This window comes from Perissodus microlepis, chromosome 2, assembly GCF_051167445.1.
Source record: "Perissodus microlepis isolate ML-2025 ecotype Zambia chromosome 2, ASM5116744v1, whole genome shotgun sequence".
Taxonomy (NCBI): Eukaryota; Metazoa; Chordata; class Actinopteri; order Cichliformes; family Cichlidae; genus Perissodus; species Perissodus microlepis.
In genome coordinates, this window is record NC_140462.1 from 29,593,613 (window position 1) to 29,608,559 (window position 14,947).

At 37.1% G+C, this 14,947-nt stretch overlaps 1 protein-coding gene across 1 annotated transcript in view; it reads right to left on the bottom strand.

Moving 5' to 3' along the window:
* The window catches only part of glrbb (glycine receptor, beta b), a 30,437-nt gene that overhangs the window by 14,767 nt on the left and 723 nt on the right, over positions 1 to 14,947 (bottom strand). Inside the window, exons 2-6 of the mRNA XM_084954772.1 lie at positions 12,586 to 12,714; positions 9,674 to 9,780; positions 8,170 to 8,237; positions 3,113 to 3,339; positions 222 to 304 (exon numbers count right to left, since the gene is read on the bottom strand). Of these exons, the coding sequence (XP_084810898.1) occupies positions 222 to 304; positions 3,113 to 3,339; positions 8,170 to 8,237; positions 9,674 to 9,780; positions 12,586 to 12,707 (607 nt within the window). The 5' untranslated portion in view covers positions 12,708 to 12,714. The remainder of the gene's footprint in view (positions 1 to 221; positions 305 to 3,112; positions 3,340 to 8,169; positions 8,238 to 9,673; positions 9,781 to 12,585; positions 12,715 to 14,947) is intronic.

Here is a 14,947-nt window from a genome sequence, read left to right on the forward strand (position 1 = left end):
CAACCCTAAAATATGATGATTTATTCTACTGCACTAAGTGTTCACCACTGGAATTGGCTGCTAAACACAAGCAAAATGCTCTCATTTACCCCAAAACCAACTACTTTACAAAAACAACAAATATATTCCCAACTCATAAATATTGAATGTCTAAAATATCAGCAAGCACATGTGTATACTGATGAGATACTTTAAAGAGTTGTTAATTTAGGAAAACTTACAGCTTTCAAGTTGCATTTTACACCTCTGTGTGTCCATAGGGAATAAGGTCAGATCAAGCGGACAAGAAAGGGTGACGGACAACCTGTCGGAGGAAGAAGATATTTATTTTTTTTGTTTATGGCTGCTTTATTGTATTCATTGCATATATTATTGTATACACTTCACAAGATGAAACTCTAGATTACACTGGAGCCAAGGGTTTAACCCAAAAGGGTTTTTTTCTGAGTGATATTTTAACATGGAATAAAATGGTACATGCAAACATACAGACAATTCTCTTTGGAGATGACTAAAACAATCCCTTTGAAGATTAAGTCTATACATTCAAATTTCTATTGGTTATCCAGTTTTGTGTTACATGGGGGCCTGGAACCTATTCTACTTGTTGTAAGGTAAAAGGCGGGGTACAAATCTGTTTTCCACTAAATCTTGTGCATGTAAACAGTTTTATCTTTTGAGTTTCCAGTTTTACAGTCTTAATTACTGAAGAAAATAGATTAAAATAAAGTAAAGAAGGACAGAAAACACAGGCAAATATTTCCAGTATAGACTGAAATATATCAGAGTGAATTTGCAGTACTTCAGGTCATAGACACAAATGATCCATGATTAAATACATTGGCAGCACTACAGGTAATAGTTCTATGCAGCTGGGTCAAAAATTATTTAATGTGCTCAGTCTACAGATGTGTCCACAGCTACATAATATAATTTTGCACTTTTATGTAGTCTAATATTGAGAACACTAAGCAGTCATTTGGTTACTATTAAGGTTGATGCTACATTAATTCAGTCTGAAATTATGCCAAATTAGCCAGCTTTTTGTTCAGGAGAGGTTGTTTTGCTCTAAATAGTAGCAAGAGGTGTCTCCTTTTTATTTGACACAAAAGCCACAGTAAAGCCTAAAAAGAACAGTTAGTGTTTTGACATAATATGACAATCTTAATGGTCAATTGTTTCTGTATCCAGGGATACAGCCCTCAAGGCACACACAACCAGGTAATAACTTAGAAGTGGGTATTGATAACTGGTTGAAGTATTGATAAGTAGTGATAAGCCATGATTGCCATGGTTCCCTGTAGTGTGGATGGAAGTGTAGTGAAACTGTGAAGAGACTATTCATGAAGTCAGATGCATCTTTTGAAATGTGTTGGTTTCAGTGGTAAAGCACAACTTTTATTTTGAAGGCCAATGTTCTCCGATTCCAGTTTGTGCCACAATCTAGCAAGTTTTACTACAGGGTGGTGAATTTGCAGATAAGTCGGTTTCTTCCATGGAAAACACAAGTGACCCTGATGATCTGCTGGTGACCAAAGCAGTCACAAAGGGGTATCTTTATTGCAACTGATTTCTCGTAGCAAAATCCAGCAACACCTAAGAACCACTTGCAAACCAGTTAAAGAACACACATTTCTTTCATAGCAAGCAGAGGTTGTCAGGGAATCGCCAGACAGTCTCTAGGCTCTTGGGACTGAGGCCTAACATGGTTTACAAATATAAATATTCCACTATGAAGCTGCCATTATGAAGTGATTACTTTTGAAGTCATGTAAGTGTTTACATTCTTTGTTCTATGGCCAATAATAAACTCTAATAGCCTGAAATACAGCTTAATGTATACTGTTTATAGAAAGCTAGATGTGCGGTAACACCCTAATGATCCCTTTCAAATACAAGATTTAATAACTCTAATATCTAGCATATTGGACTCCTTTAGCTAAAAGGCTGCTGAAAAGGCTATGTCTTCAGTATGGCCTCCCAGCTCCAACAATTGAGTTGTGACTGACTTGACTTCAAGATAGGCAGGGTAACGCTACGCTATCCTTTTTTAAAAATTAGTCTCTAGTTATCAATGCAGGACACAGAACTGACTTTTAGTGCTTTGTAGATGTTTCTAATTAGTACTTAGGCACCAGCCACCGCTTAAGTGCAGTATAAATGGATAACACTCAAACAACCAAATGAGCTCCAGTCTCAATAACTAGATAAGAGAAAACTACACAGGAAATTAAATTTGCTGTTCCTTCATTCCTTAATTGGAGTCAAATTATTTGAGTTGTTGTATGCTTGTCACCGAATATTTAGAAATGCAAAAAACCTTACTGCTAGGTAGCAAAACAGAAAGAACACATTTTATATTACTTTCACTAGCTGGGCCCACGTCCTCATAGGTTTGAAAGCGTATTAGTAGATAAAGGTGAATGCCGTGGACGTGAATTGAGCTGGGGTTTGGGGAAGGCCACGAAGGGCACTGGTGGTGGCTCCCGGACCTAGCAGATCCCCATGTACTAATTAGAAGTGAAGAAGTTAAAGAATTGAAAAGAGGAGGGAGGGTGAGGAACGTAAACAAGTATTAACAGGTTGTAGAACTGGGGGAAACTACATAGATAAGAACCAGGAGGAGCGTGTTTGGAGGCGCGGTCCCACTCCTGAAATTCTGATACTTTATCTCCAATTGTTTTAAACTGTAGGGATCACAGGGCTTGACCCCAGATCTAAGTCATAAAACAACCTCATAATTACTTGAAATAAAGATCAGCTAATATGGCAAAAGCATCAATACACCCTGTTTAAGCCATTTAGTAAAAAATATAGAATGCTATATCAATATCATAAGCTATATGTTTTGGTATCATAAATCAATGCTGGTATTGATAAAATATTAGTGAAGATCATTCCTAGACTGTATGAGATCTGTTTGAGTGGTACTGTCGAAAGGACTTTTAAATTAAACCAGATACTAAGTCATAGCAAAATTTACAGTAATGCTGCATTTTCCTGGATTATTGCATATCTGATGAAGTGACTATTTTCAATGAATCACATAAGACTGAATGACATTTCAAGTACACTGATTAAAAACAAGTAAAAAAAAAAGTAAATAAATTACCTCATACTGATTAGGACATCTCCATTACGGAAGATGAAGAGGAGAATATTTTCTTGGGTAACATCATGAAAATTGGCGCTCTTCTCATTAGCGAAGAACAGGTCGGGTTTCCAGAGACATTTGAACATCTTGGGATCAACAGTGAGAGAATCGGACTTGAAGTCGTCTGGCAGTTTCAGCCTGGGGTCATTCCAGCGCTGCCGCAAGAAGATGTTGACTCTGTAATCCTGTTAAGTGTAACACCAGGCGAGTACAAACACAGTTAATGTTACTTCCATGTAAACTCAACTGGACACAGTTTGGGTGCTTTCACGGTAAATGATGCCCAAAAGGAAAACTCTCTAAATGGAATAAAATAAAGCATATGCTAATCTTTCTGCTAACATTTTTTGAAGCTTTAAGGGGGATGGTACAAAAAGTGCATTTTCTGTGGGAATGAATGAGATGCTTTAACAGGGTAACAAAAACATTTTTAAGCCTCCTAAATATGTTTGAATAATGAATAATAACATATAGATTACTTAAAGTGCAGAGTGACAGTTTACATCTGCAACATAATGCCTTTAAAGCGGTCAACACACAAGAAACTGCACAGTCCAAGGGTCAAATGTTATCAACACAGCAACAGCAAGTACCTCATTAGTGCACATATTAGTAAAATGTCCACATTCTTGATGGTGGGAAAGTATCACTGTGAGCTTTGGGACACATCTCTGTGCACACACTAATGGTGGGCCTCAAGCTGTTCTGGGAGCAGGTGAGCTATTAAGCTGAGGTTGAAGACAGATGGTATGTCAAATACAATGGCTGAAATATCAGCTTTGCGTGTGTTCAGTCTTGTGTAGGAAATATGCCTTAAACGTATACTCTCCCCTTCTATTCTTTTGTTTTTATTACCTTAAACTATATTATTATTGACATTTTTGTTATTTGACATGGCAGCTTGTTTAAATCTAAAGTAAAGTCAATGAGAAACCATTAGAACTTGAAATTTTTAATAACTCAATTTTAGCACATGTGCACTGCTACCCTAATTTAAAACATGTTAGTATTTATTACAAGGGAAAAAACTGCCCATGGCCATTGCATCATTTATGTATTGCAAGTGTAATGTCAAAATTATGGAAGCCCATTTCTGCCACTAAAGAAAAAAAGAAGGATCCATAACTCGAAATTTCAAGTTATTTGAGTTATTTATTTGAGTTATTTGAGTTGTATGAGTTATTTTCTCAACATTTCGAGTTATTAACTCAAAATTTTGAGAAAAGTAACTCAAAATTTCGAGTAATCTACGTGAATGACGTCATTTCCTTGTTACCCGGAAGCTGAAGCCCTCAGGTAAAAATGCTACAGCTAAGCTACCGGCAATGTGAAAATACAGCAGTTCAAATGACATAAATAGAATATACGTGTTTATAGACTACACAAATCTGCCAAGTTTGGGCCAATAGAAATTCTGATATGATTGTGACACGTTGTGTGTCACTCACTTCTCACATGGTTTGGCACCTAGCTAGCTGGTGAACATAGATATTGTTATTATTATTTCAGCCAGTGCAGAGATGTCAATTAACACTAAGCAAAAACAGTTAAATTGTAGATTTTAAGGGTTATTTGTGTCTTTTATGTACCCCAAAACAAATTTTAACTTTACTGAGGAATTTTCCACTGTCCATCAGCATTTATACACTCACTTGCCAAATCATTAGGTACATGTGTTAAATTGCCAGTGTAAATATTTTATCTAATGGTAGCAAGTCAGTGCATTTAGGCATGTAGAGTTAGTCAAAGAAAAAAACTGCGGAAATTCAAACCAAGGATCAGAATGGTAAAGAAAGGAGATTTAAGTGACTCTGAGCCTTTCTAGGTTGTTGTGCTGCTCTGAGTATTTGAAAAACTGCTGGATTTGGATTCTCTCACACAACAATCTCTGGGGTTTACAGAGAACGGTCCAAAACATAGAAAATCTCCAATGAGCTGCAGTTCTCTGGGTAAAAATCCAATGTTGATGCCAGAGGTGAGAGGAGAATGAAAAGACTGTTTTAACTGGATAGGGAGGCAAAAGTAACTCAACCACTATTTAATAACCAAAATATGCAAATACTTGGCAGGGTCGGAGGCAGGGTCAGAATTTGGCATAAACAGTTAAGGAGTGGCCCATATGATGCATTATTTTCTTTTGAAAGGGGAATCTTGCAATCAAGCTGTTGATATCTTATTTTATAAGATGTCATTTCTATACAACCACATTTTAGACACCTGTGTCGAACTAGTCCTTGAGCTACAACATGAATAGCTTCTGGTGGCTCTTCTCTGTCTGAGGGAGACACGGGCCAATTCCCACACCTTTTCCTTCTCTATAAACGAGACAAGGAAATATATCTTGCTTCTGGCTCACAATCAAGCTGCCAGTACAACATTCGATTCCAGAGAGATTTAACACAAGAACTTTCTATAATCACTGAGGGAAACTAAAGCTGAGAAGCAGTAAAAAAACATATATAGCGACAATTTATTCCATCTCCAAAGAAAATTAGTCATTGTTTTCTAAAGATTATAATCATAATGTGAAAATAGGTATGTTAAATATAGTGAGTGTTTGGTGGAGGGAGGTGTGAATAATGAAAGAAGGTTTCCTGAGATCAGATACCCCACAGAGTGAAAAATTGAGGGTAGAGGTGACCAGCTGTCTCTTCCTCCTTCTACTAGATTTGTTTCAAACCTTCCTCACATTCATTCAGTTTATGCCTAGGCTGGGTGTCCAGGGGGGAAAAGGAAGAAAGGAACAAGCTACCATTTGAGAGTTGTGCATTTTTCTCTTCCACTTTGTCTTTCTTGGCTCTTGTTCTTGCTTTCTTGATCCTCCCTTTTTGTCTTCGCTGTTATGGTCTCTTTCTTCAGATTATTCCCGCCATTTGCGGTCTTTATTATTCCTTTGCTTTCATCACACTTTGAACCATCACACTTTTTAATTTTATTCCCGCTTCCTCTATCTTATTCTTTTTCACTACTCAATTTCCTCATCCCTGTCTTCCATTATCCGTCTTAATGATCTTTGGCCTCCTACTGTCTGATTTAATCTTCCTTCTCCCATCCATTTCACTTTACCTTTGTCTTTCTCTCTCCCTCTCTCTAACATGGTGTCTGTTTTTCACACTTTCCTTCACTGGTCAAAACTTTTTCCTTGAGGTCTTTGTTTTCCTCAGCTCTTTCTTCCTCATTACCCTTCTTCTTTGTTTGTTTCCTCCTGATGTGTTCATTTTCTTCCACCATCTTTGGGTCCTGTGATTTGTAAGGATTTTCCACTTATCATCCTAAGTGGTCTATAATAGAGTGAAACTCTTGACTGGAGTATTTTATAAGCAAATACACACTACCTATCTGCTGCCAATTTTTTCCCCGTGTGGTATATTTTCAAGCAGTGCCAGCTCCAGGATATATTATCCAAGACTTTGTTCAGAGTGCCATGACTCATAAAAGTGAGCATGATGGAACACTTAACCCTGCTGAACACTGATCATTCTTGGACATTTGGTTGTTTCAATGGCAATACAGCAAGGTCCATAATTTGTTGGACAAAGACGAAGACATTTGTATAATTTTGTCTCTGTACATCACCACAGTGTATTTTAAATATAACAATAAAAATGTGGTTGCCGTGCAGACTTTAAACTTTAATTGAAGGGGTTTTTACAAAAAAATGTTTAGGAACTAAAGCCATTTTTTACATAGTTCTCAAAAACTAGCAGGATTAATTTTGAAGTGTACAACTCTATACTCTTTGCAGATATTTATTCAAATGCTGTGAAACATAGGGCAACCTCTCACAGTGCAAACTAATCATGAGCCGAAGCACACCACAAAAGAAATGCAAGAATTTCTTAAGGCCAAGCAGTGAAAAAATCTTGGATGGGTAAGTCAATTCCACCATCTCAACCAAACAGAGATCGCTTTTCTGATATTTAATACAAAACTAAATGTAACATTTGGTGATGCCAGTGGGCTCTAGACTTCAATGGAGTCATTGACTGTAAAGGGTTTTCATCAAAATATTCAAAACTAATCTTATATTTAAAATTATGTAAGTAAGCCTCTGAAAATGTGTGGTTAGGTATAAAAATAACTGTAATCCCTCAACAGTTAATGCAAAAAGTCTGTAAAAGCCCTTGAATTAAAGCTCAAAATCTGCATATAAATCACATGTTTGATTTTAAATTCACAGTGTTTGTGTACTGAGGCAAAGTTGAGAAAAATCGATAATCAAATAATGTCTATTTGTCAAAAAATGATGGACCTAACTTTAGGTTCTGTAACTAAAATAGGATCAGTTATACAACATTAAATAACAGGACATAGAGAAGGACACTGAAATGCATGTTGGCTGCCACACACATAAATACTGCTAAATTTTTGAAAGAAGGTCATATATTACATGTGTCAGCCTTAGAAAAACTATAAATTTTACATTTTTATTAATCAACTTTCCATTTGAGTAAAAATGTGATTGTACTTATATGGAAAAAAAAGTCAAATTTATCTCACAAAAATGATTTATGAGTGACAATGTGACAAATCATACTAACGCTAAGTGGGAAGAAGGGTCGTTTTTTGTAATAAAAACATCCTGGATTAATTTCTGTAAAACACACATGGAAGAATAAAATAAAACTGTTGATTTTGGTCATTTGTGACATTACACTGTTGAATGATTGGATGTATCACACCAGGTGAACCAGACTTATTAGAAACTGGAAATTTCCATTTATTGCTTTCTAAGTGATCAAGAGTCAACCCAGCTTCGTCCTTGAGTTTAATCTAGTAATTAGTATTCAAACTGCATTTCTTGATCAGCAATTAAGCCATCAGATAAATGAGGCATGCAAACCCCAGTCTTCATAATGATTCACTGCTAAATGATCTAATACCATCTAGAAAACGTGCTCATGAATTCTCCCTAAAACTTGTTGGCCAAAGCAGTTTTCAGCTCTCATTCACTGCTTCTGATTGGCAGAAGTATTGATTACCAATACTGTCAAGCTGCAGCAGCAAGTCCTTACCATGGTTGTTTCTTGGATTGAGCCAAAGCTGTTGATGAAAATGTTCACTCTATCCTCCACAGGAATTCCTGGATTTAGAAAGAGAAAGAAAATTGTAATTTTGAAAACTGTATTCCCTGTGTCTAATAACTGCTTCGCCCATGTCTCAAAGCAAAGCAGTTATCAAGTACTGCGCCTGCAGTTTACAATACATTTGTTCTGTAAATCCCTGTAAATGCATTCCTAAACCATACATATTGTACCTAGTGATTTAATTGATTATATTAATGGTCATGTTTTGTGAAAGGCCCAGCATTGCAAAATAATAAAAATCCCTTCTCTAAAAATCATCCCATCTTCTTGCCAAGCTCACGCTGTAAACATTTACTGTATATTGGCACCCCTCCCCACTCATCCTTTTGCATAAACTAATAAAACTGTTGATGAAGGCAGACTGCTCGCCCTGCTTTGAATAAATTATTTCCTTTGATCTGTTTACTTGAGGCTCACAAGTTTCACTGGATAAATTCCACCATGCAGGTCACAAAATTAATGCACAAGTTATGGCATGTTATAGAGCTCACATCTTCTTTGCATTAATGTAACAAATCAAACATTAACTTGAATTAATATTCAAAGGTAATGCTGCTATTACTATATTCTATTATTCTATAGGGCCCATAAAAGCAGCTTGCCATGTTACAGCGAAGTAATGCATAAGGCATAGTTTAGTTCTTAATTTGGGAGATTATGATATGGATGCTAATGGATGAGGATTTCAGGCCACCCTGAAATCGAGAGCAGATGTTTGGCTGCTGGACCAGTCGGAGGTGGTGAGGGAGAATGCTAAGTTGGCTCACTACACATCAAACATTAAGTCCCAGATACAGCTCCTGGTGCCAAGTGCCAGAGCAAGGAAACTACAGATCCACCTGAAGACTGGGGAGGTGATCAGTCAGACAAAGAGGCCACCAGCCACCTCTTTGTTATTTTTATGGCTGTTTCTGTGAGACAAACATAGTACTCCCAGCAGTGTGATGTGTACAGTACACTATAAACACTGACGATGGATGTTTTTTGGGCTTTGAAAAATGAAAAATGAAAAAGAAATGACTGTACAAAGGTAACAGATGAGGCATGCTTCCACTTCAAAATCAAATTTTTACTTGTGCATATGTCTGTAAGCTAGCTTTAGCAATTTTGATTAATCTGATTCCTAACCTTAGACAGATTTTAGAAATATCGACTTGTCCTATGCACGAGTGTCTATTAAAATCTGTCCATGCAGCAGTATCTGCAAGAAGTCAACCCAGGAACACAAGCCTTCTGTAACTGTTTAAGCACAAGTTACATTTGCAAGGGAATGCATTTTGATTAATGCCTCCACATTCCTACCTCCAGCATTAAACTCTTAGAAGAAATCTGGAGGTACACATGCACGTGTTTCTTTAATTAGCATGACAGCACTGCAGCTAGAATGTAAATTAAAAACGAGACAGAAACAGATAAAGAGCAGAAAACCTGCCTTTGAAGTTGGGCCTTATTCTGGGATCATAGGTGATCAGTAACCTGTTCAAGATGTTGCTGGTTGAATTTGCAGGGACCCGGGCCAGATCCTCAGATGACAGCTGTCTGCAAATAAAAAGACAGAGAGAGAGAACTTGAGGCACGATTACATTAGCAGGTCAAATTCCTGGCAGATGAACAGACAAAGTGCACAGTGCACTCACTTCTACTCTGTATACTCTTTGATTAAACTATAACCTGGGAGAGCTACCAGTCTGGGATTAAATTGGCTTTTAAGATTTGGACCACCAAGGAACTGTTAGACTGAGACAATGTTTAGAAATGAAATGTGCTGCTATTATGGGATGTTTCCAGATTATGACTGAGGAAGTTGACAAGATCCCTTGGGCTAATGGAAGACTCTTCTCAACATGCTGAATTTTGAAATATTTGCAGTGTTCATCATCTCAACATGTTTTCATACAAATATATGTTATTGAGCAGTAAACACAGGGCAGTTTAAGTTGTACTGACATTTAATCATCCATAAATAAAACATTTGGGTATGTGAAAAATTCTAAAGGATGCAAAAATATTTCATTTTAAAATCATTCAAGGGTTTTTTAAGATAAATGAGTGAAACGCTTGATCAAAGCACATATTATACTATCTTTATAAAAACAGCACTAGTTCAGTAAGCAAGCCAATAAGTAACCCACTGAAATGATTTTCCCCTGAATGAATCAATCTGCCGCACAGGTGACAAGTATAAATGACTTGTCAAGACAAATAATCTGTTTTTGTGCTATGTAGTTCTTTTTGTTTAAGTCTACTTCAAATGTTCCTACAAAATTGAAAAAACTTAACAGTGTTTGGTAAAAATATCACCAACAACATGACGGCAATCAGTCAAACATAATTTGTTTTCATGTGCTTGACTAATGAAAAATACAGTGGGACAGAGAGAAAAGGACGAGGAGGGGATCTGGCAAGAGAGAAAGGGGAAACAAAAATCCTCCTTCTGGGTGGCAATGAATGCTTCTGCCAAAGAATTCCCCCTTCTCAATACATATTATTATGTAAACCTTATCATGCACTGAGGATGGGCTAAAGTGCTACACAAGAATGCTGCGTAGTGTGTATATGTTCAGCGGTTCCCCTGATCAAAGTAAAACCCAATTCCCATCCGCTAAACCGCTTTTTTTCCTCCTCTTTTTTTAAGAGACCTTCTGACAATCTCAAGCACAAGAGCTAAACTGGAACCAAGTGCTTTAGTTGAGCCGCAAAGGCATCTGCAGCATTAAACACAAAGCATGTCATACAGCTTCCACTTGCCAATTTTCTACATCAAACAGTTTATCCCACATTTCAAGACTTCATTGTAGAGACATTTGTTACCATTTAAGGAAGAAGATAGCGCAGCTCTACATTACACATAACTCAGCGTGCAGAACTTACATCAAAAAGGTTCAATAGGACTTTTTTCCAAATGTATTTTTTAGATTTCAACAATCATGTTTAGATTTCTAAATTACGTTACATTCCTTTTGTGATCTACAGTATTTACGTCTATAGTTTAAACCATAACCTGAGAATCACCTTTTGGCATGCATTGAAGAGGCAATGACAACCTGAGATCTATTTATGTGTATGGTGGAGAGACTGGAAAGTAAGATCCATCAGTCCGCCATGCTTCAGCTCCATGCTGAACTGACAACATTGGTCAGGGTTTTTCCTACAAAGGGTAATTGTTGTCCACCCCTAAGATGTTTTACACCCAAATAGAAAAAAGGCACTGTAATAGCCATTCATCCATTTTCTTAACTGCCTAGCCTAATTACAGTCATTGAGGTGGGAGCACCTGGTGAAAATCCACACAGGCACAGGAGAACATTAAAAATCAAAGTCCTGGCCAGCAGTTTCAAACCCAGAACCGTCTAGCTTTGAGGTGCTGGTGCTATTCAATGCACCTTCGTAATATGATTTTTCAAACCTACGTTCCTAATTGTTCTGCTGTTAGGATAACAACCATTTTACTATCTGTACCCACATACTCATTTTAGGTTTGGCAACATTTTTAGTAGATAAAGGCAGATGGCTTAAACATGAATTGAGATGCGGTATTCAGATAATTTATCTCCAATTTATTTACCAAATGGTCAGAAATATGCTTCAGAACTAAAATAAATAAATGCAAGTTTGTGTTTTTAATGGATTTAATAGACCAACACTATAATATATGTATATAGAAAATGTTTTATATGAGGTATAGCCTCCTCTACAAAGGACAGTAGTTCCCCATCTGTCTATTGGCTCCACAAGTGTCCGGATCTGCTGAGGAACTGCTCTCCATTCCTAGATGAGTGCACCATACATTTTGTAATGCTCACTGGCCATGGCTGCCTCAGATGAACATGTTGACTAAGTCCTTCCTGACCATTTTCAGTGGAGAAAAATCATATAAATGGTATCCAAGGAAGTCTCTGCATACGCTCCTGATCCAAAAAGTAGAGGTGGGCACTGTCCTGACAAACTGTGCCTGCCTCAGCACAGAGCAGGGTGTTTCCATAAGAATCTCTGACTAATCAAATTTCCACCAAGAACAGTTAGATCCGAAGACGCTCTCATGGACATGTAAGGCTGAAGAAACATCATTAGCAAGAGCTAATGCTGATTGACTGAAACCAATCAAGCAGAACCAAATTCTACTCATAGAAAATGTTTAGGTTTTCTAAGAGATTAAAGTGAATGGATTTAAAACAGAGATTGCAAACAAATTTCACAACAACAAAACTTACTTCTTTATTCGACTTGTATACAAGAAAAACGTATGCATTACTGTGTATAGAGCCATCAAGCTAACATGTGTAGTCAATACGCCAGAGGCCAATATGACACAGCACGATGTTGTTTATTCCACACGGTACTTACGATGGACAGTAAACATGCTTCCCTTTCTTCTTTCCTTTCTTTGCTCCTTTTTCTTTGGCAAATCCTCCGTCTAAGCAAAGAAAGAGAACTAGGAGAATAATGGCGAACTTCCTTGTGCCCATTCTGAACCTGTGTAAAAGAAAAATAATAATAATAAAAATTGTGAATAAAATGAACATATAAAATAAAAATGGAGGGACAAGAACAAACGAAGAAAGCTTTAAATGATTTGAAATTGTGAATCCAATGATTTTTTTTTTCACATTCCACAAATTCAGCTGTTATGTGACAGTAATTCTATGGCTTCCTTGTTGGCTAGAGCTTAAAGCTTCAGAGCTTGTTGTTTCCTGAACACTGCAACTTTGCCCCTTACTCTTTTTAACATCATCAATTCATATTTACTCTAAATGCATGTCACATACAGTAAATGTCTGAAATACAGATGAATCAGTCTGACAAGGTTTAATAAAGCAGAGCAAGTTCAAGCATAAATTCAATCACTGAAGCATTGCACCTGAATAACAATGGTCATTGAGGACTCGTCAGCCGAATGTGACCTTTAAAGGATAGCTGAAATAAATATCGCCTACAATATCCTTCAGTTTAGTCCAGAACTTACATCAAAAAGGTTCAATAGGACTTTTTTCCAAATGTATTTTTTAGATTTCAACAATCATGTTTAGATTTCTAACCCTTGGAGTGATATGACCAACACTCCCTGTTGGTGTCATTTCTTACAACATAATACTAAAGTGAAGGCAACTAACAGATAATATGGTCCTGTGTATTTACAGTAACAAAACTATACAAATGCACACTTACACAAACACACAGAGCATTTTTGCATTTCTTGATAGAGGCCATTAATCACCTTACAACCACAGTACCTGTGTGATTTATTGTCCATCTAGAAGTGTTGCCCTTTCATTGCATTGGGATACTAAGACCAACAGCAAGGCAGCAACACCAGCTTACAAACACACACTCATCCAAACATATATCTTGTGTATTAACTGAGGCCGTCTAGACAGAAATACTCTCTGTCTGTCTCTCTCTCCTTGTCTCACTGCCTTGACCCAGCAACTCCCTGTCTACTCCTTGCCTTCACATCGATCATCATCTTCCTCAACAGAAATCCTTTCCTGAGTGCACTGAGAACTGTACAGAGTACAATGCCTTTTGGCTCCATGCAAACAAGTTGCCCAAACAAAGACAACATTGGTTTATCGATTTGGAAAATTCCTGAAAACCAGAGGGCTGGATACTACTCGCCTGGCCAGCATAATGTCAAAGCTAATCCACACGTCTCAGATCGCAACAGCTGGAGCAGTGTCAAATGTTGGACTTCACAACTCAACCACATTTTTGAGAAACAATTTCTTATGCAACCTACAAATTCTCTATGCAATCTTCCCCTTTGCATTTCTGTAGGTGAAATCTCAGCTTCTTTCCACATTCTACCTGATAAGGAGAAGGATGAAGCAGAGGCAGGTATACAACTAGTATGCATTGCACTGTAGCGAATAAAAGAGTCTAAATACCAAATAAGACATATTTGAAATTCTTGATAGTGCTGAACATTATCGCACTGGTTCATAATATTTGTTGGGATTGTGAAAGCTTAATCCTTATGCATGTGTCTTCTTATTATAGTTGCATTATTTTGTCTTTTGAAGCGTGCACCTATACAACTTGAAGAGAGAAGTTAGTGATCTGCTTTTGTCAAAATATATCTATTTTGACATCTCTTTTGGGTCCCAGTCCCAAAGTGGAGCTCAGAGAAGCCAGTCGATATATAATTGTGTACAATCAAAATTAAAAAAAAAAAAAAAAACCCAAAACCCTCAATCACGTGTCCACCCGACTGATATTAAAGCATAAATGTGAGTTCAGCTGAAACTATAACTCGACCTTGGCACTGTCTGACTCATCTGTGTGCCACCACTGAAGAACATTGCCCTAGCTCTGTTTTACTAGGGGCAAAGTTAAAACGGCAGAGGCTTTGTCATGCAACGGCTGACAGTGACTCAAGCGGGCTACATGGTTTGCCCTACGGGTCATGGGATAATAAACAATTAAAGCCAATCTGCCACTAGAACAGAGTGTCTTTTTTTTTTTTTAAGATTCTGGACATTAAACAAAACACCTAAAATTATTTCTGCCGGGAAGAGGGTTTACATTTAGGTAAATAAACGAATATTTATTTATTATATTAATATTGATGATATAACAGTCCGGCTATGTCATTTGGTGGAACTGAGATATGTATATAAGTATAGGTCATATTCCTGGTAATATCACCACTTAAAACTAGATTATTTATTACTGCTTAATCCAATAATCTATGAGGAAAGGCCTCAGA